Source organism: Aquarana catesbeiana, linkage group LG13, assembly GCF_042186555.1.
Source record: "Aquarana catesbeiana isolate 2022-GZ linkage group LG13, ASM4218655v1, whole genome shotgun sequence".
In the NCBI taxonomy this organism is placed as follows: domain Eukaryota; kingdom Metazoa; phylum Chordata; class Amphibia; order Anura; family Ranidae; genus Aquarana; species Aquarana catesbeiana.
In genome coordinates this window covers 51942453-51964835 of record NC_133336.1, presented here as the reverse complement: position 1 = coordinate 51964835, position 22383 = coordinate 51942453, and the positions used below count along the sequence as shown (strand labels likewise).

At 41.9% G+C, this 22383-nt stretch overlaps 1 protein-coding gene across 1 annotated transcript in view; it reads left to right on the top strand.

Annotated features, from left to right (window-relative positions):
• Positions 1-22383, top strand: part of ASPG (asparaginase) — a 126695-nt gene that overhangs the window by 70038 nt on the left and 34274 nt on the right. The window contains exons 7-12 of the mRNA XM_073609927.1: positions 3041-3153; positions 5322-5507; positions 15111-15224; positions 15625-15744; positions 17800-17895; positions 19590-19753. Coding sequence (XP_073466028.1) covers positions 3041-3153; positions 5322-5507; positions 15111-15224; positions 15625-15744; positions 17800-17895; positions 19590-19753 — 793 coding nt within the window. The remainder of the gene's footprint in view (positions 1-3040; positions 3154-5321; positions 5508-15110; positions 15225-15624; positions 15745-17799; positions 17896-19589; positions 19754-22383) is intronic.

The window sequence follows — 22383 nt, the reverse complement described above, 5'->3', positions numbered from 1 at the left end:
GGGGGATTGGATGAAAACAGACCGATTTTGTCCGTTTTTCATCTGATCCACCAGACTGATGGAAAATTGGGTCACCATCCGTCTGCATTTAGCGTATCAGAGAGGACATGTCACCGCTGACATCCGTCGCTCCATAGAGGTACATGGAGCATCCGTTCAGGTCTGCCTGAAAAAACTGAGCGGCCTACAGTAATTTAAAACTGGGGCTTTTTATTATACAGTAGGTTATACTAAGTCACTTTATATTTAAAAAGTTGTTAAATGAAGATAACCCACAGGCGAAGAGCTTTCATTTATTATCCAGATCTGTTTTTTCGGTAGTTTTCTGACTTTTACTTTCTTTTAGGCTAGGGAAGGGGTCTTAACCACTTCAATACCGGGCACTTTCACCCCCTTCGTGCCCAGGCCAATTTTCAGCGCTCTCACACTTTAAATGACAAATGTGCGGTCATGCAACACTGAACCCATATGAAATTTTTATCTTTTTTTTTTTTTAACCACTTACCGACCGGCCACTGTATATATACATCATTTCTTTGAAGATGGATTTCTCGGTAACGGCAGCAGGTGCTGCCACAACCGAGGTATCCATCTTTAGGGCCAGCGGTTCTGTGTACGATAATGGTGGTCTCTGCGGAGGATTCGCCGCGAGATCACCGTCATCGGCGGCGCTTACTGGAGCCGTCGGTAGCGGCGGAGGCGATTGGGACCTGTCACGTCCGTAGTATGGAGACGAGTGAGGGGGAAGATGGGCCCCCACCCGTCTCCATACCATAGGAGGGGGGAACCGACGTCATAACATCAGCTCCGCCCATACCTCTTAAAGACATATATTTTTTTGTTGTCGTTTTTTATTTATTTAATTTTTTTGCATTTAAGTGTAAATATGAGATCTGAGGACTTTTTGACCCCAGATCTCAGAATTAAGAATTAAGAGGACCTGTCATGCTTTTTTTCTATTACAAGGGATGTTTACATTCCTTGTAATAGGAATAAAAGTGATCCACTTTTTTTTTTTTTTTTTTTTTTTTTTTTTTTTTTTAAACAGTGAAAAAATAAATAAGAAAACAAAAAAAACATTTTTTTAAAGCACCCCGTCCCGGCAAGCTCGTGCGCAGAAGCAAACGCATAAGTGAGTAGCGCCCACATATGAAAACGACGGTCAAACCACACATGTGAGGTATAGCCGCGACCGGTAGAGTGAGAGCAATAATTCTAGCCCTAGACCTCCTCTAACGCAAAACATGCAACCTATAGAATTTTTTAAACGTCGCCTATGGAGATTTTTAAGGGTAAAAGTTTGACGCCATTCCACGAGCGGGCGCAATTTTGAAGCGTGACATGTTGGGTATCAATTTACTTGGGGTAACATTATCTTTCACAGTCTAAAAAAAGAATTTGGCTAACTTTACTGTTGTCTTATATTTTTTTTATTCAAAAAAGTGAATTTTTTCCAAAAAAAGCACGCTTATAAGACCGCTGCGCAAATACGGTGCGAAAAAAAGTATTGCATTGACCACCATTTTATTCTCTAGGGTGTTAGAAAAAAAATATATAATGTTTGGGGGTTCTAAGTAATTTTCTAGCACAAAAACCTGTTTTAAACATGTAAACACCTAAAATCCAAAACGAGGCTAGTCCTTAACCACTTCCCGACCGGCGCACGCCGATGTACGTCGGCAGAATGGCACGGCTCGGCAAATGGACTTACAGGTACGTCCATTTAAATTCCCCGCTGTGCCATTGCGTGCGCGTCGCCGGGAGCTCCGTGAGTCGGGTCGCGGGTCCCGCGGACTCGATCACCGCGGGGATACCCGCGATTGCCTCACGGAGAGGACGAACGGGGAGATGCTGATGTAAACAGCATCTCTCCCTTCTGCCTAGTGACAAGTGTCACTGATCACAGCTCCATGTCATCGGGAGCAGTGATCAGCGTAGTGACACTGCTCGCCCCTCCCCCCTACAGTTAGAATCACTCCCCTAGGACATACTTAACCCCTCCCCGCCCCCTAGTGGTTAACCCCTTCACTGCCAGTGTCATTTACACAGTAATCGGTGCATTTTTAATCGTACTGATCACTGTATAAATGACAATGGTCCCAAAAATGTCCGACATGTCCGCCATAACATCGCAGTCACAATAAAAATCGCTGATCGCCGCCATTACTAGTAAAAAAAAAATTATTAATAAAAATGCTTTAAAACTAACCCCTATTTTGTAAACGCTATAACTTTTATGCAAACCAATCAATAAACGCTTATTGCGATTTTTTTTTTTTTTTTTTTTTACCAAAAATATGTAGAAGAATACGATCAGCCTAAACTGAGGAAAAAAAATGTTTTTTTTATATATATTTTTGGGGGATATTTATTATAGCAAAATGTAAAAAATAATGCGTTTTTTTTTTTTTTTTTTTTTTTTTTTTTTTTTTTTTAATTGTTGGTCTTATTTTGTTTATAGCGCAAAAAATAAAAATCGCAGAGGTGATCAAATACCACCAAAAGAAAGCTCTATTTGTGGGAAAAAAAGGACGTCAATTTTGTTTGAGAGCCACGTCGCACGACCGCGCAATTGTCAGTTAAAGCGACACAGTGCCGATTCGCAAAAAGTGCTCTGGTCAGGAAGGGGGTAAAATCTTCCGGAGCTGAAGCGCTTAAGTGGTTAAATAGCTTTCTTTTGGTGGTATTTAATGACCACTGGGGTTTTTTTTTTTTTTTCTAAAGAAATGAAAAAGACAGTATATTTAAAAAAAAAAAAAAAAAAAAGGCTTAGTTTCTGTTATAAAACTTTGCAAATAAGTAATTTTTTTTCCTTCACTTATGTGCTCTGATAGGCTGCTTTAATGGGCAATGTTGGGGCTGCACCGATAAACAGGACATTGATCACTGCCCTAAATATCAGTGTAAATGTCCCTGTCACACATGTGGGGGACACAAGCTCTCCTCTCCTCATGCTTTTGCTTTATAATGCTTTGACCTATTTGTACATAATTTAATGATCTATTTGATGTTGCTAACAGGCATTTTGATTTTTTTCTAGTTAACTGGGAGACTGTTTGGCGAGCAAACACCACCAAGAAGTTCCTGGTGCACACAGACATGAACAGAAATGTGGGCCTGCTACGAATATTCCCTGGAATTACTGCTGCTACTGTATGTCTATCCCTTCTTTTCTATACACCCTAACAAGGCATACTTATTTTAGGCTTAGGAAGCGAGGAGGTGAGGTTTTTTTTTTTTTTTTTTTTTTTTTGTGTGTTTTTTTTGTTTTTTAACGGGTTGAATAAAAAAATCTGACCTGATTCCCCAAACCACACACATCAAGGTGGATGGGGAAATCCTGCCCGCTGTGACTGTATTCTGACAGCGGGGGAGACATAGTCACAGTACACTCATCAGGGCTGCAGATTCGATGCAAATGCAAAGCTAAGAAGCTATGTACAGTGCCTTGCAAAAGTATTCACCCCCTTGGCTTTTTATCTATTTTGTTACATTACAGCCTTTAGTTCAAAGTTTTTTTTAATCTGAATTATATGTGATGGATCAGAACACAATAGTCTAAGTTGGTGAAGTAGAATTAGAAAAATTATATACATAAAACAATTTTTCAGAAATAAAAAACTGATAATTGGTATTCACCCCCTTTGTTATGAAGCCCATAAAAAGCTCTGGTGCAACCAATTACCTTCAGAAGTCACATAATTAGTGAAATGATGTCCACCTGTGTGCAATCTAAGTGTCACATGATCTGTCATTGCATATACACACCTTTTTGAAAGGCCCCACACCTAAGCAAGAGGCACCACTAACCAAACACTGCCATGAAGACCAAGAAACTCTCCAAACAAGTAAGGAACAATGTTGTTGAGAAGTACAAGTCAGGGTTAGGTTATAAAAAATATCCAAATCTTTGATGATCCCTAGGAGCACCATCAAATCTATCATAATCAAATAGAAAGAACATGGCACAACAGCAAACCTGCCAAGAGATGGCCGCACACCAAAACTCACAGACCGGGCAAGGAGGGCATTATCAGAGAGGCATCACAGAGACCTAAGGTAACCCTGGAGGAGCTGCAGAGTTCCACAGCAGATTCTGGAGTATCTCTACATAGGACGAAAATAAGCCGTACGCTCCACAGAGTTGGGCTTTATGGCAGAGTGGCCAGAAGAAAGACATTACTTTCAGCAAAAAACAAAATGGCACATTCTGAGTTTGCGAAAAGGCATGTAGGAGACTCCCAAAATGTATGAAGGAAGGTGCTCTGGTCTGAGTCTAAAATTTAACTTTTTGGCCATCAAAGAAAACTCTGTCTGGCGCAAACTCAACACATCACATCACATCACCCAAAGAACACCATCCCCACAGTGAAACATGGTGATGGCAGCATCATGCTGCGGGGATGTTTTTCAGCAGTCGGGACTGGGAAACTGGTCAGAGTTTAGGGAAAGATGGATGGTGCTAAATACAGGGATATTCTTGAGCAAAACCTGTACTACTCTGTGTGTGATTTGGGGCTAGGACGGAGGGTCACCTTCCAGCAGGACAATGACCCCAAACACACTGCTAAAGCAACACTTGAGTGGTTTAAGGGGAAACATGTAAATGTGTTGGAATGGCCTAGTCAAAGCCCAGACCTAAATCCAATAGCAAATCTGTGTCAGACTTAAAGATTGCTGTTCACAAGCGCAAACCATCCAATTTGAAGGAGCTGGAGCAATTTTACAAGGAGGAATGGCCAAAAATCCCAGTGGGAAGATGTGGTAAGCTCATAGAGACTTATCCAAAGCGACTTGGAGCTGTGATAGCCGCAAAAGGTGGTTCTACAAAGTATTGACTTTAGGGGGGTGAATAGTTATGCACATTGACTTTTTTTGTTATTTTGTCCTATTGTTTGCTTCACAATTAAAAAAAATAAATAAATAAATTCAAAGTTGTGGGCATGTTCTGTAAATTAAATGATGCAAATCCTCAAACAATCCACGTTAATTCCAGGTTGTGAGGCAACAAAACATGAAAAATGTCGGGGGGGGGGGGGGGGGGATACTTTTGCAAGGCACTTGTATGACCCAAGATGGGTGAGGATTTAAAGAAAGTGGACAAAATTGTCTGTTATACTTATAAACCTCTGGTGGGTTAACAATTGAAGTGAACATGTGGCTTGCCCTATGTTTTATCTTCTGGGTTTGAATTGCTGATCAAGACCGTGCATGTCTTGACTGAGACCCCAGTAAAAGACTATGTTTACACTGTTGGCGATATTAAAATGTTTACAGAAAGCACTTTGTGGTGGAGATATTCACTCTTTTTATTCACCCAGGTAAAGGCTTTCCTTCAGCCACCAATGGAGGGCATTGTGCTGGAGACCTATGGCAGTGGAAATGCCCCAGACTGCCGAATTGATCTGCTTCAAGAGCTACAAGCTGCCACAGAACGTGGACTGATAATCATTAATTGCACTCAGTGTTTGCGAGGTTCTGTTACAGTGTCATATGCAACAGGAAAGGTTGGTAGTTTTAGTATATCTGTCTGTTGCAATTAACAGACTTCTTCCTTGATCAAAATTCAAGTGTATGTGAATCTGACAAAACATATATGAAGAGGTTTTACCTTTAATTTATAAGGGCCAGTGAGAAATAAGCAGCATGGCTCCTAAAGCTGTTGGCGTAGTGGGGCATGCTGGGACTTGTAGTTTCTTAACCGCTGCAGACTTTAAACTGATCATTATATGGCTTAATTTTTCGGAGAGGCCTGCAATTTAGATACCTCCCAACCTCTTTAAAGTAAGCATGCGCCAGGGGGACATGGCTTAAACATAGCTGCTTATGCTATACAATTGGCCTGGCCATGTGATGAACCAGTGGCTTCAGTATGTTGAATTGATGATGCAGGATTAGTATGTACATCAGGGGTTCTAACTATAATCTGACATCACTGCCTGCTTGTTCAAAGGCAGTAGCTTAGAAAATACTATGAAATGGTAAAGGATACTGGATGTTGGAGAGGCCTTTTATGTCTTGTTTATCCTAATGCTGATTGTTTACATACCCTGGCAGAATTTATGATTTCTTGGCCATTTTTTCAGAGAATATTAATGACACACAAATATTTCTTTCACTCATGGTTAGTGTTTGGCTAAAGCCATTTATTATCAATCACCTGTGTTTACTCTTTTTAAATCATAATGGCAACAAACTACCCGAATGACCCCGTTCAAAAGTTTACATACCCTGGTAATTTTGGCCTGATAACATGCACACAAATTGACACAAAGGGGTTTGAATGGCTATTAACCACTTGCATACTGGGCACTTAAACCCCCCTCCTGCCCAGACCAATTTTGAGCTTTCAGCGCTGTCGCACTTTGAATGACAATTGCGCGGTCATACAACACTGTACCCAAATGAAATTTTTATCATTTTTTTCCCACAAATGGAGCTTTCTTTTGGTGGTATTTAATCACAGCTGGGGGTTTTATTTTTTGCTAAACAAACAAAAAAAGATGGAAAATTTTGAAAAAAAAAAAAATCATGTTTAATAGTTTGTTATAAAATTTTGCAAACGGGTAATTTTTCTCCTTCATTGATATGCACTGATGAGGCGGCAATGGTGGGCACGGATAGGCACAGTTAAGGCGGCACTGATAGGCACAGTTAAGGCGGCACTGATAGGCACAGTTAAGGCGGCACTGATAGGCACAGTTAAGGCGGCACTGATAGGCACAGTTAAGGCGGCACTGATAGGCACAGTTAAGGCGGCACGGATAGGCACAGTTAAGGCGGCACGGATGGGGACAGATAAGGCGGCACTGATGGGGACAGATAAGGCGGTACTGATGGGCACAGATAAGGTGGCACTGATGGGCACTGGCGGGTGACACTGATGGGCACTGGCGGGTGACACTGATGGGCACTGGCGGGTGACACTGATGGGCACTGGCGGGTGACACTGATGGGCGTGCTGGCGGGTGGCGCTGATGTGGGTGCTGGCGGGTGGCGCTGATGTGGGTGCTGATGGGTGGCGCTGATGTGGGTGCTGATGGGTGGCGCTGATGTGGGTGCTGATGGGTGGCGCTGATGTGGGTGCTGATGGGTGGCGCTGATGTGGGTGCTGATGGGTGGCGCTGATGTGGGTGCTGATGGGTGGCGCTGATGTGGGTGCTGATGGGTGGCGCTGATGTGGGTGCTGATGGGTGGCGCTGATGTGGGTGCTGATGGGTGGCGCTGATGTGGGTGCTGATGGGTGGCGCTGATGTGGGTGCTGATGGGTGGCGCTGATGTGGGTGCTGATGGGTGGCGCTGATGTGGGTGCTGATGGGTGGCGCTGATGGGTGGCGCTGATGGGTGGCGCTGATGGGTGGCGCTGATGGGTGGCGCTGATTGATGGCACTGTGGGCACTGAAGGGTGACTCTGGTGAGCACTGGTAGGCAGCACTGCTGCCTATTGCTTTGTGTTATAAGATCGCCGTGATCGGGACTGATGTCCCGATCATGGCCGCCGGTGATCGGGTTTTTTTTTTTCCTCCTCACGCTGTCAGCGCGAGGAGGAAAAATAGCCGATTACCGGCTCTGTTTACATCACATGATCAGCTGTCATTGGCTGACAGCTGATCATGTGGTAAGGGGTCGGGACCAACCCCTTACTCTGATCTGTGATCAGGCGAGTCTCATAGACTCGCTGATCACCGAGCGCGCGCCCTGCAAGGGGCGCGCAGGCTGCTCGTGCACGGGACGACGTCAATAGACGTAGTCCCGGCAATTTAGATCCGCGCTGTTGCTGTCATTTGGCAATGGCCCGGATCTGAAGCGGTTAAAGGTAACCATCCTCAACTGTAATCTGTTTGCTTGTAATTAGTGTGTGTGTGTGTGTGTGTGTGTGTGTGTGTGTGTGTGTGTGTAAAAGGGTCAGTGAGTTTCTGAACTCCTGACAGACCCTTGTATCTTTCATCCAGTGCTACACTGACGTTTCTGGATTCTGAGTCATGGTGAAAGCAAAAGAATTGTCAAAGGATCTGTGGGAAAAGGTAGTTTTACTGTATAAAACAGGAAAGGGATATAAAAAAAATATCCAAGGAATTGAGAATGCCAATCAGCAGTGTTCAAACTCTAATCAAGAAGTGGAAAATGAGAGGTTCTGTTGAAACCAAACCACAGTCGGGAAGACCAACTAAATTTCAGCCATAACTGCCAGGAAAATTATTCGGGATGCAAAGAAAAAAAACACAAATATCCTCAGGTGAAATACAGGACTCTCTGAAAACATGTGGTGTGGCTGTTTCAAGATGCATAATAAGGAGGCACTTAAAGAAAGATGGGCTGCATGGTCAAGCCGCCAGAAGAAAGCCATTAACGCAAATGCCACAAAGTATCCGCCTACAATACGCCAAACAGCACAGAGACAAGCCTCAAACTTTCTGGCACAAAGTCATTTGGAGTGATGAGACCAAAATTGAGCTTTTTGGCCACAACCATAAATGCTACATTTGGAGAGGAGTCAACAAGCCTCCCGTACGCCACATGATGAAAGGTTTGGATGTGAATCGCTGATGTTTTGGGGATATGTGAGCTACGAAGGCACAGGAAATTTGGTCAAAATTGTTGGCAAGATGAATGCAGTATGTTATCAAAAAATACTGGAGGAACATTTGCATTCATCAGCCAGGAAGCTGCGCATGGGACGTACATGGGCATTCCAACGTGACAGTGATCCAAAACACCAAGTCGAAGTCGACCGGTCATTGGTTATCTGTCATTGGTTACAGCAGAATAAAGTGAAGGTTCTGGAGTGGTCATCTCAGTCTCCTGACCTCAATATCATTGAGCCACTCTGGGGAGATCTCAAACGTGTAGTTCATGCAAGATAGCCCAAGAATTTACAGGAACTGGAGGCTTTTTGCTAAGAGGAATGGGCAACTTTACCATCTGAGAAGATAAAGCGCCTCATCCACAAATACCACAAAAGACTTCAAGCTATCATTGATGTTAAAGGCGGCAATGCACGGTATTAAGAACTGGGGTATGTAAACTTTTGATCAGGGTCATTTGGGTAGTTTCTGTTGTCATTATGATTTAAAGAGAGTAAACACAGTTGAGTGATAATAAATTGCTTCAGCCAAACACTAACCATGAGTGAAAGAAGTTTGTTCATATTCTCTGAAAAATGGCCAAAAAAATCATAAATTCTGTCAGGGTATGTAAACATATGAGCACAACTGTATATATTTAAGATGGGATACATCACAAACTGACTGGACAGGGCCAAGACTTGAGATGGCAAACCACAAAATTATAGCATTTTTGAGGTTTCAAGTGACCTGAACTATTTGCTAAGTTTTCAGATGTTTGAAAAAAAATGCTTCTACATCCTCAAAAAGAAGAGTGCTCCTTGGTTCTCCTCAGGCTTCAGCTTCAAAGCCAAAACTCAGTCTTTTCTTTCGGTGCAGGACATGGAACGCAAAACCAAACTGTCTACTTCAAAACCCTCTTCACAAAGGAGCACCCTCACTATAATGCCCCGTACACACGGTCGGATTTTGCGATGGAAAATGTGTGATAGGACCTTGTTGTCGGAAATTCCGACCGTGTGTGGGCACACATTTTCCATCGGATTTTCCGACACACAAAGTTTGAGAGCAGGATATAAAATTTTCCGACAACAAAATCCATTGTAAGAAATTCCGATTGTGTGTACACAAATCCGATGGACAAAGTGCCACGCATGCTCAGGATGAATAGATGAAAGCTATTGGCCACTGCCCCGTTTATAGTCCCGACGTACGTGTTTTACATCACCGCGTTCAGAACGATCGGATTTTCCGACAACTTTGTGTGACTGTGTGTATGCAAGACAAGTTTGAGCCAACATCCGTCGGAAAAAATCCTAGGATTTTGTTGTCGGAATGTCCGAACATGTGTACGGGGCATAAGAGTGGGGGACATTTGTTAGCTTTTATCTGGATCCAAGACATGTGGGTTCATTCATTGGTTTCAAATAGAGTTCCAAGATCTAACCCCTCATTGTCGTTTTTTTTTTTTTTTTTTTTTTCCAACCAATGGAAATCTTCTCAAGGACAGCCAGATCTGCTGATTGTGCTGAACCATCTCTTGCCCCAGGGAGTTGTTGCTCCAGTTCCTCTGGAGAACAGGTTCAAAGGTGTCTGTTCAAACCTGGTCATGGTGCCAAAACCTAGTGGGGGTATTTGACCTATGCTGAACCTAAAATCCTTAAAGTACCTTCATGTTCCCAAGTTTTGCATGCAATCTGCAATGTTGGTTACTGCCTCATTGAGAAAAGGGGAATAATTGGCATCAGCAGACATCCAAAATGCTTATCTATATATTCTCATTTACCCACCTCACCAGCACTTTCTATGCTTGGCACAGGAGACCCACACTTTTAATTTGTTACTGCCATTTGGCCTATCCTCTGCAGAGTATTCACAAAGGTACTTGCATGTTTCAACCCAGGATATTTAGGTAATGGGGTACCTAGACATCCTTCTGAAGGACTCTTCTCCCCTTCTACTCTGTCAATGTTTAAAGGACAATTTAGATACTTCAGGCCTTGAATCTGGTAATAAACTATCTAAAGCCTGCTCTTCCAACCTTTTCTTTATTTTAAATGCCTCATTCTGGACATAGCCCCTAAGATCTCATGCTTGGCTCTTTAGATCAAAGAAATATCACTTGGTGGTTCTGGGCCTCATAGTGACCTCATTTGAAGCTGTACAACATCTTGTTGGCCTGAAACAAGCACGCTCCTTCTGTCAACCTTCATAGTCAAATATAAAACTCCCTAACTTGGTGGCTTCTAATCCAGCCTTGATAATTAGGATTTTGTTTCTACCACACCCATGGAGTGTTCCAATCTCTCACAGTTCAGGGAACATGGTCACTAAAGGAAGCCAAACTCCCTATCGACTTCCTGGAGCTCAAGCTGATAAGATGACTAAGTGGAATGGACCCTGAATCCTGACATCTTCAATCTCCTATATAAGAAATTGGGAACTACGGATATGGAGGTATTGGCCACCAAGTACAACAAGTTACCACTGTTTTGTAGCCAGGATTAAGGATCCTCTAGAACAGGGGTAGTCAACCTGAGGCCCTCCAGCTGTTGCAGAACTACAAGTCCCATCATGCCTCTGGGAGTAAGTGTAACTGCCAGCCGTGCAATTCCTCATGGGAAATGTAGTTCCATAACGGCTGCAGGGCTACTGGTTGCCCACCCCTGCTCTAGAACTTTGAATAGATGTTCTTTAGTGCCCTGGACTCCGTTTAAGTTCAGTTATGTCTTGCCTCAACTGCTATGCAAAGTAGGGCAGGAGAAAAAGCTGGTGATGTTCCATCCTGCTTTTCAGTCAGTGGCTTTAACAGCATGGCCTGTTTGAAAGCCAGGAATTTGAGGGACAGGGGTGTCTCTGATTTGGTAATTCCCCAAAAGCCATTTCCAGAAAGCTTTACTATCGTACCCGGAAATCCTACTTTGCCTGATGTGTGTACACAAGCCTTTCAATCCTAAAGATTTATCTGCCTTGTATTCTGGCCTTCCTATAATCGGAGCTTGACCAGAGTTTGGCTTAGGTACTTTTATGGGACAGGTTTCAAGTCTTTTCCATCTTCTTCCAAAAACCTCTGGCTTAATTTTCCTTGTTAAAAACCTTTTATTTAAGGTGTTGCTTGGATCGGACCTCCCCTACAGCACCATATGCTTTCCTTGGGATAAGTTGAGTTTCTCTGCCTAGCAGAAACCACCCTTTGAACCCATGAGAGAACTCCCTTCCTCACAAAGTAGCCTTCTTTAGTGGCTATGTAGTGTGTCAGATGTGTCTCTGAACTAGCAGCTTTTTCTTGTAAGGAATAATCTATTGGTCCTTCACAAAGAAATAAGTCTAAGACCTACCTTTCTGCCTAAGTTGGTATCTAACTTCCACAAAGACATAGTTCTTACCACTTTTTGCCTTGCTTCTAAGCACCCCAAAGAGTTAGCTCTGCCAATGTCCAGACAATGAAGAGCAATCAAAGCTTATCTAAAAGCGACAGCTTCTACAAAAGAGACCTATATTTTCTCTTGGTCTAGTCTTCAGGGCCTTGCAAAGGACATCCTGCCTCAAAATCCACTTTTGCCAGGTGGATAAGACCACTCATCAGAAGAACTTACACTCTAGACACCTCCAGCACTCTTGCGTGCTTACTCCACCAGATCTGTGGGTGTTTTCTGGACATTTCAACATCAGGCTTCTGCTCAGCTTTGCAAGGCCACCACCTGCCCTTCAGTTCATAACATTTTCAAGTTCTCTTTGGTAGACGTCCAGGTTTCTATGGATGCAGTTTTCAGCCAGAAGATTCCTGCAGCAGCACTCTGAGTTGGATCTGTTGACCCTTGTTGTTGGGCCTATTGGCACGGTCCTGTTTTCCTTGTTGTTGCCCACCTTTCTTAGGCTCTAAAATGCTGGAGAAAAAAAAAAAATCAATTATTCTCTATGGATATGGTCTACATCCCCACTATAAGTCGCATTCATGCTTTTTTTTTTTTTTGCGTTTTAGCACATTTTGTTGTGCGTTTCTAAGCATTTTTCTGCTCAAATGCAATAATAAAAATAAATAAAATGCATAAATAATAATTATAAATAAAAATAAATCCAACTCCTAGCCCTAATATTAATCCCTAACCAAACAAAATAAATAATAAGCAAATAAAATAAATACATTTACCCCTAGCCATAATCTTGAACCCCTTACAAAAAAAAAAAAAGCCGTATAAAGGTTATAAAGATTAATAAACAAAAGTGGATAAAAAGCTGAAAAACATAGCAACAAACAATGAAACAGATTATATTTTTCTCTGTTGGCTAATATTAGCCAAAGCTCAAATACCCAGACAAAAGCTTAAAAAAACTCTTAAAAATGTTTGTCTTCTCTGTTACTCTGCATTGCTTGCTAAAAAGACTGAACTTTCATAGAGTGGGGTAGGGTTATAGTGGGTACGCTGGGGGAAAGAGTGGCACTTATCCTTCAAATCTTTGCCTGTGTCCAGTCACCGGACAGTACCAGTCCTGTACTATACTGTTAGGTATGGAATTTACAGATAATTCCTCTTCATTTTTTCTATACTTTTCAGAAAATGTACTTTGCCCTAAAGTTGAAAACAAAAGCATCCACTGCATCAAATAACTTCTGAATATTTATATTTTTAGTTTAAAATCATCTGAAGGCCTTACTGAGGTGCTTGGCAAAGCATTTGGAAAAATTCAGTGACACAAAATAAATAAATCCCTGTTCTCTATACCAGTGTGAAAAAGGCTCAGCACAGCCACTATACAGAAGGCACTATTGGTTGCTTGTTTCTATCTCCCTAGAGATGTCCTTTTCTGGTACTTTGCTGGAGCTTTCAAAAGTGATGACTTTCTGAAAGTTGGTACTTCCACACAGCTAGGAGAATGCACAGGAGGTTGCTCCCGCATAAACACTGCACCTCGGGGATAGAGGCCTTGGGATGTGTTTCAGAACACTGCACAGATTTTCTGTAAACGCAGTGATTTAATAGGTATCTGAATTTAGCAAATTATACTCTGGGTCACTATGCTCTAGTCTAGAATATAAACTTTTTGTTATACAGTTAGTGATGTTGGGTAAGTCTTGCAAGGGTCACTAGCTCTTGATGACAAAAACCACCAGCTGTGTTTCAGGGGATGAGTATATTACACTAAAGAGAAGTCTTATTAAAAGTATTTATCCTGTGGATTGTAAGGTCCTTCAGGGCTAGGTACAATCAAATTATTGTATTTCTCTGTAAATTGCTCTTATGTAAATAAAATGGACAAAATAGAAGACAATGAACACTCTTATAGCCACATCCATATAAATTGTATGTCATAAAAGAAAAAAAGGGGGTCACCAAGGACACCCTGGGAGGACTTTAGAGGCACAACAAACCTGAGAAAGCATAATCAAAATAACAATATAATCAATTTTATTAAATATAAATGCATACAGTACAAAGACATTGACAAAAGGTAATAAAAAATCATCTATATAGACATATGCATGATACAAGCCCAGATGTGTCTACGCGTTTCGTGTAGAACGTCTTCAGGACACATTCAGGTTTCAGTTAATACACAAGAGGGTTTCACTTGTAAAGAGGCTTTCACAAGCTCAAAAACAGTAGTTCAAATTCATTCATGTATGGACGTCAAGGTCTTAGCAGTAGATGTGGATAACCATCAACTGTTTCCATTTACATCCAATTTCAGGCTTCAGTTCCAACAAGGAAAAAGCCAGTAAATAGCCAGTGATAACTAGTTGCACTGCAGCAATCATAGGAGGGCAACAAAGAGCCCGTCTACCGTATCTGCTCCATGGTCCATATGGAACCGCGCTGAATGCACTGTGGGAGCTTGAAGAGAAATTGGATGTAAGTCCCCAGGAGGATACAGAGATGTTCCTCAAATCAGGAATCAGATCCGGAACATCTCTGTATCCTCCTGGGGACTTGCATCCAATTTCTCTTCAAGCTCCCCCAGTGCATTCTGCACGGTTCCTTATGGACCATTGAGCAGATATGGTCTATGGGCTCTTTGATGCCCTCTGATGGTTGCTGCAGTGAGACTATTTATCACTGGCTAGTTATTGGCTTTTTCTTTGTTGCAACTGAAGCCTGAAATTGGATGTAAATGGAAACAGTTGATAGTTATCCACATCTACTGCTAAGACCTTGACGTCTATACGTGAATGAATTTGAACTACTGTTTTTGAGCGTGTGAAAGCCTCTTTACAAGTGAAACCCTCTTGTGTATTAACTGAAACCTGACTGTGTCCTGAAGAAGTTCTTTATGAAACGCGTAGACACATCTGGGCTTGTATCATGTATATTCCTATATAGATGATTTTTTATTACCTTTGGTCAATGTCTTTGTACTGTATGTATTTATATTTAATAAAATTGATTATATTGTTATTTTGATTATGCTTTCTCAGGTTTGTTGTGCCTCTAAAGTTTGCCCAGGGTGTCCTTGGTGACCCCCTTTTTTTTTCTTTTTATGATATGTAAATAAAATGTTTTACAGTATATGGTATTTATTGTGTTATTTTCTGCTTTTTTTTTGTAGGCTCTTTCTGTGGTTGGGGTCATACCAGGGTGCGATTTAACTCCAGAGGCAGCGCTAGCAAAGCTTTCATACGTCTTGGGTAAAACGCACCTCAGCCTGGAGCAGAAGAAACAGGTAGGACCAGGGAATCTGGACTTTATGTAGCTTTTAGATTACCTTGATACTTTGTGTACAATTGCAGCATGCCATGGTTTCTAAAAGCACTGGGGGCCACAGAGGCTTACACGGATCATCAGTTGCAAGGATTGTAACTTCGAGCAACCAATATGATTTTAGTGCTGTCCCTTTCACCGACACTGCTGCAGTGAGAGATGATTGCTCATTGATTGTTGGCTAAGGCATATTATGCTTAATAAACCGAAAACATTTTACTCGAACAACTGTGCTTTGTGCAGCATTATTGAACATTATTGTTATAGCCAAAAATTTACTTTTAGTATTTGCATATTTTCATAGTGTGTATTTAGATGGATATAAAAGAGTGTATACAGTAAAATTGCTATGCCTTTTGCAGATGCTGTATGAAAATCTCCGGGGAGAGATGACAGTCAGTGCCACTGGTGCTAAAATCTCTCTAAGAGACAGCAAGTTCATCCAGGTGGTCGCCAGGTCTGTTGGTGTGAGCTGCAAGGAGGTACATTTTCATCAAACTCAAGTTACATTTTTATAATTCCTCGTATGCAAGTAAGCTTCTGGACATCATGTGATCCCTGGCTGTGGCATCAGAAAATATTTTACATGTGGATTATTCTACTAAATGCACAGCTTTGTGGGCTGGAGCAGAAATGCTGCTGGACATCTCTGGGTGTCCACAGATTGGTAGAAATAAGAACTTGAAAGTTCAATTACAAAACCGTTTTTAGCCAAAATAATTGCTGGCCAACAGTGGCCCACAAAACAGTTTGCTGACATTTGATAGGCAGAGTACTGCTTCTCCACTCTTGGCCATCATTAAAGTGGTTGTAAAGGGACAAGGTTTTTTTTTTTTTACCTTCATGCATTGTATGCATGAAAGTAAAAAAACCTTGTTTGTGCAGCAGCCCCCAATACTTACCTGAGCCCCCTCTTGATCCAGCAATATCCACGAGAGCCTTTCCTTTCTGGGAACTCGCATTCCTGATTGGCTTTTGGCAGCAGCGGAAGCCATTGGCTCCCGCTGCTGTCAATCACAGCCAGTTGGCCAATCAGGAGATGGAGGGGCAGGGTCGAGCCACAGCTTAATGTGTGACTGGAACAAATTATTACAGCGCACACATACAAAAATGACATTTAACTCCTGCAAGGCTATTTAAAACACCTGAACATGGAGCTTCTGGGAGGAGTCTGGAGCACCGGGGTGGGACTCGAGGAGAGGTGGATCCGGGCTGCTCTGTGCAAAACCTTTACACAGAGCAGGTAAGTATAACAGGAAAAAAAAAACAAGGCTTTATTATCGCTTTAAATTGCTTTTAGGACCTTGGTGGCTGAAGGCATTTGTTTTCCTAAAGCACCTTTCTGGAAGCAGGGGAGTCAGCACAAGTGGCCACACGCACCACTGCACTGAACATTCCCAGTCCCAAATCAAAACTACCAGGCCCAGCCTAAAGCACAGGCCTTGCTAGATTTACCTGCATTAGGCCCTGAGCTAAAGGCAAAACTGGTATTTGTAAGGCGACAGCTGTAGTAGCAAAAAACAGACTCTGTTTTCCTTACCCATCTCCTGACTCCTTATGGAAAAAACGAATTGGGAAATCTTGCATAAAGCTCCTATCACTTTGGCTGCTGCTACTACAGCTGTCCCTTTTCTGCTATCCGTCATGTCATGTATTGTAGCAGGTGGGCAGACCTGTCATTTCAGCTGTAGAATTCTTAATATCAGAGTCTTAAGCTGGGTACGCCGAAAATGTCAGAAAATGGTCTGTTCAGCAGGAACTGGCTGACTTTCAAGCCCATGTGTACAGCTCCTCGTTCAACAGAAGCTGGCCTTTATGACCGGCTTCTATTGAACAAGCATCAGTGTGTTCAGACAGGGGGTTGTCCCCCCTGTCAGAACACAATAGCTCAGTGGGGCGATCGCCACACTAACATCGGATGTGTTAGTACGGCAATCTGCAAGGTTTTATTTTTTCCCGTTAAGCTCACTGAGTTGAATGAAAGAAAAACTTGCCTTGTGTGCCCAAAATTTGAGAGAGAGAAAAATCTGGAGGTATTGCTCATCCAAGTATCTACTAAAACTGAAATATCAGGCTTCAGTAGACTAATACTTTTAGAGAAGTCCAATAATCTTCTCCTTTCCAACTTTTAATCCCCCAACCTCAGTAACCCGGTGCATGCCCACATCTATTAGTTGTCGTCTATTTTTAACTCATATTTGTGCAGAAACTACACCCGGTTTTTGCTCCATTCCCAATAATTATCATGAATTATATTTTCCATTGGGAGTTTTCTATTTGGGATTGTGTGAATAATGTGTCATGTGTTATAATGACCCTTCTAAAATTAGATGGGAAAAGACTTCCCATTTAACCGGAGTTAAATACAAACAAATCACGTGACTCTTAGCGTGAAGTTGTGTTTTTTTTTTAATATATCAGGAAAATTAATTCTTTACCTTTTTTGAGGAAATGTCTGTAAAGCTGTTTGCTACAGAATCCATGTAGAAGGGACATGCCATTTTTGGTAACTTCAGCAGTAATGTTTTTATTTGCAGGAATTGGAGGCGGTAAGAGATGCTTTGACACCAGCTTTGGCCTGTGCCGCTGCTAAAACCGGAGACATTAATGCACTGGAAGCAATCAGAGATATGGTAAGTGTCTCTAAAAATGTCAATATTGTTTTGTTTTTGGTGTAGCCTGGTGGGCTAAGTCAGCCTGGCTTCTTATAACTTGGATTCTCTAACAGCAAGAGATACCCCCCCCCCCGCTACCCTAGCATTTCTGGCTGTGGCCATCTTGAGTAAGGGGAGATGATTCATGTAGCATTTACTTCCTGCCCTGCAGGCGGGTGGGTGTGCTTAGCTGAGATTACCCCTCCCCTCCCCTCCTGAAGACTCCTGGGATGTATGATGACATTTGCCTAGGCATAGAAATCATGAAGTAACTGAAAAATGGATAAAAAAAAAGTTTAAAACAAGTAAATATAATATTCCTTCATATCTATTTACTAATGCTAGCATCATAAGGATTATAAATAGTCAGTGCTAATTGAGAGAGTGAATTTCCACTTTAAGTCATGTACATCAAAGGCCCTGAAGCCCATAAAGATCTTTAAGAGGCACCATAAAACTATCTAGATCTAAACCAATCATTTTTTTTTTTGTTTTGATTAGAGTGGGGAATAACTGTTTAAATTTTTATCAAATGTATATTTGTATGTAGTCCTATTGGGGAGATTTTCCCTCACTTCCTATCTCTGTGTTATCCATATCAGAAATAGGCATGGTTTTCACACGGTAGAAAGGCACAGACAGCAATTGTCAGGTGTTCTAAATGTTTTCCCACTCTACAGAAGTGAGAAGAAATCTTCCTAATTACTGCACAGATGGCAGTAGGACAATCTATAACCCTTCCCTGCCATATCCAGAACAAAGTGCATATTGACTGGGATTGGGTCTTAAAGTGCTGTGCCTTATTGTGAGACACAAAGTTGCATGATAAATCAAAACACATTCATTTCAATGGGTGTCGCCTTAATTGATGCGACTCAAGTCGCAGCAACAAAAAAAAAAAAAAGGTTCCTGCACTACTTTGGTGAGACTTGAGTGCCATAGACTACAAAGTTAAATCATAAAAGTCGCAAGTAGGTCTTTAGGTCACAGCAGTGTGAACCGAGCTTAAAAACTGCGAGCAGGCAGGCTCTTTATTGCAGAAGAGATGGGCAATAAAGGAAAAACAAACTGCCTGCTCAGTCGTCTTTGGAATGTACTTTGAGTTGCCCCCAAATTAAGATCCTCTTACAAGGTCTTAAAATTTTGAAGTGATGAATGAAAAAAAAAAATACATACTTTTATGCTCCGACACCGGTTGGACACTGCAGCTGTGTGATGTGGGCCAAGACCAAGAGCTGACAGATCACATGACCACTGATTGCCCGTTCTTGGTCTGCTCAGAGTGGAGAATAGTGACAAGTCCCTGCACCCCATGCTCTGCTCCTCCTGCACTCACTGAAACACAAGCGCAGCCCAGTTTACATTCTGGCACTGATCCTTTTTGCGTGGATAACTGAACTCCTGCACATGAGCAGGAGTGATGTCGTCCCGTGCCAGCCAATGAAGACGGCTGCAGCCTGGCACCCAGAAAGAAGCTGGGTAGAAGATGCCAGTGAGGGATGTCGGACCATTAAAGCACAGGTAAGTATCACTGACCTTTATGCAGCAAGTGCATAAAACTCATTTATCTTTAAGTAGAACCAGTGGTCTTCAAATAACATTTTGTTAATGTGGTGGTCCTGTGTTTTTACCTTCTAAAATATTCTGTATGTTTGATCATCTGTTTTGAACAGGGGGGGAACATGAGCAGTGAGGACTATGATGGCAGAACGCCATTACACGTTGCCAGCTGTGAAGGTCACTACAATGTGGTCCAGTATCTGCTTAATAATGGAGCCACTGTATACGCCAAGGACAGATATGGGGACACCCCTCTGATGAATGCTGTAAAATTCAGGTAAGCCTACACATCTTTTAAAAGTAACCTGCCATGACAGCGCAATTACTCACTTTAGTGAAGCAAGAATAAAAGGTTTTGGTACCAGTAAATCGAATTAATCAATATTATGTCAGCGAGCCTTGTGACTGGAAGTGTCTAAAGAAACTGTGATTTCAGTTGGTCTTCTCTGTGTCTTGTGTCAATTTATTATATGGAAATTTAAATTGGAGCATTTTGTATGCCATTGGCAAAAAAAAAAAAAAATGTGCATCTATAACAATTGTTCATTTATTTTTTATTTTTTTTTAAATGGTGGCAAAGTGATTGGATTTTAATGTCTGCCTGTGTCCAACAACCCACCACACCCCCCCCCCTCCCCTTGTGAGGGGACATGTGCTCTGGTGACAACTTCCCAACTGGACACAAACCTAGAACAAAGCTTAAAGTATAACTAAAACTTTTTTTTTTTGGTTTTGAATAGAGTGAAGAGGGATTATAACACCTGTCAGTTTTTCACCCTCTCTGTTTGTCATGTTTACCATCATCATTGAAAGTAAAAGAAAATACCAAATTTTGAGTTGTCCTCAAAGTAATAGAGGGGAAATGTTCCAATGGTTACACCAGTTCAAATTTCTTCTCACTTCCTGTTTGGCTATGGGACAGGAAGTGAAGTGAAATCCCCCCCAATAGAACACAGATGGCGAAAAAAAAAATCTGACGGGTTATAACCCTGCTTTGCTCTATCCAAAAAGAAAAAAAAGTTTTGCCTATAGTTGTAATTTAACAGGTTTAGACCATTCCCTACCTTCTCGTTTAGTCAAAAAAATGTTTGGCTACTGTATGCTCTCAGCACCTTAACTGAACTGTCACAGGCAACGCCTGATGTATATTACTGATCATGTGACAGCTGGTCAAAAGGTTGGAAAGCCAGCCTCCACCTCCCCGAATTAAGATCCTCTTACAAGGTCTTAAAATTTTGAGGTGACAATAAAAAAAAAAATACATACTTTTATGCTCCGACATCGGTTGGACACTGCAGCTGTGCGATGTGGGCCAAGACCAAGAGCTGACAGATCACATGACCACCAATACTCAGCGTGGAGAATAGTGACAGTCCCTGCACCCCATGCTCTGCTCCTCCTGCACTCACTGAAACACCAAGCTGCAAAGTTGGTGGGTGCGGCTGATTCCAGCTCTCAGCTTCATGCTGAAATGTAGAGCCAGCCATCAATCAGACAGCCCGGTGAATCCTAACAATATTGTCATGATACCTCCTAAACCTGGCGTAGCTTTCCCCTATCAGCAGGTAATAGCCCACTATCAACTGACTTTGGGTAACAGAAGTAAACAACTTCCGTGACTCTAAAAGAGAAGCACAACCGGAAAAGGTCTGGCTGTATAACAACCCATGCAATCTATTTTGTTTGTTTTTTTTGTTTTTTTTATTTGTTTTTTAACTCTCAAGACATTTTCACTTGTTGGGAATCCACAGTTGGACACTTCTGCACAACGTAGCCAGCACTGCAGGCCAAAGTCACACACTATACATTTTTTAAGCGTTTATCATAGCAGACATTGATGCATGCTATTTTACCTTTGCAAAGTAGTAAATATAGTAGAAAAAAAATAGTCCCACCCAACACCCTAAGGGCGAACCACTGCTGCTGGAAAAGTTTTGATGAATAGTATTTCTTTACTTCCACCCGTTCACCTTCACTTTAATAGTGGGGGTGAACTTGGCACTGGCAACTGAAAGGTTAATCTTGAACTTCTAATGTGAGAAAATGGGGCCTCGTTGTGCCTCGCCCAGCCTCTGCCTCGGGTCCTTCTCAAAGATTTCCTCATGTAGACTTTCCAGTGCCACTCCTGTTGTGATGCAGGTTTTCGTTCTTAGCTACTGTCATTGCATATTCCAGAGTGAGGTGTTGTGACAAGATGGGAGCTTTTTCTCTCTGCTCCTGCAGAGGCTTGTTGTGTTACATAATGTGTTTCACTGTAGCTTTTTTCACAGATCCCTACAGAGTGCCCAAGGTTGCTTGAAGTGCAGCTTTAAAGGTGGTTCTGCCAAGGACTGATAGTAAAAATAAATGGTTTTATAAAACAAAAGTGCTCCAGATAAAAAAAAATATTTGGTATGTTCCAAGATGAAAATTTATGCAAAGTCCCAATGACCACGGGTCATGAAAGGATTAAATGGCCAATAGGGAGGAGGAGCAGGGCCATACCCCTCTTGTAAGTATAAATATGGGTTAGCATACAACTTTGACATTCTAAAGGCTCAATTCACAAAGCTTTAACAAAACAGAGTATCTTTATGTTGACCTTGTGACTGTAATTTTCCAATAGTATAAAAGTACGGATGTGGTACTGGACAGGCCTGTAGTTTATGGATTTCTTTGTGGGTGTGCACCTGGGCATATGCATCAGAGTGTGTTGGCTACCATTGAGACTGTTTATAACTAATATATTGCACTTTCAAGATCATACTATATCTAATCATCATAAAGACAAATCTTATTAGAAGAATTGTCAATTAACAAAAAAGGTCAAGTACAGCCAAAGCTTGTTTGGCTGTACTTCTCCTGTCGATCACAGGAGTGCAGTTTGTTTTGCACTCCTGTGACCCGTTTTCAGCAGACAGCAGGCTG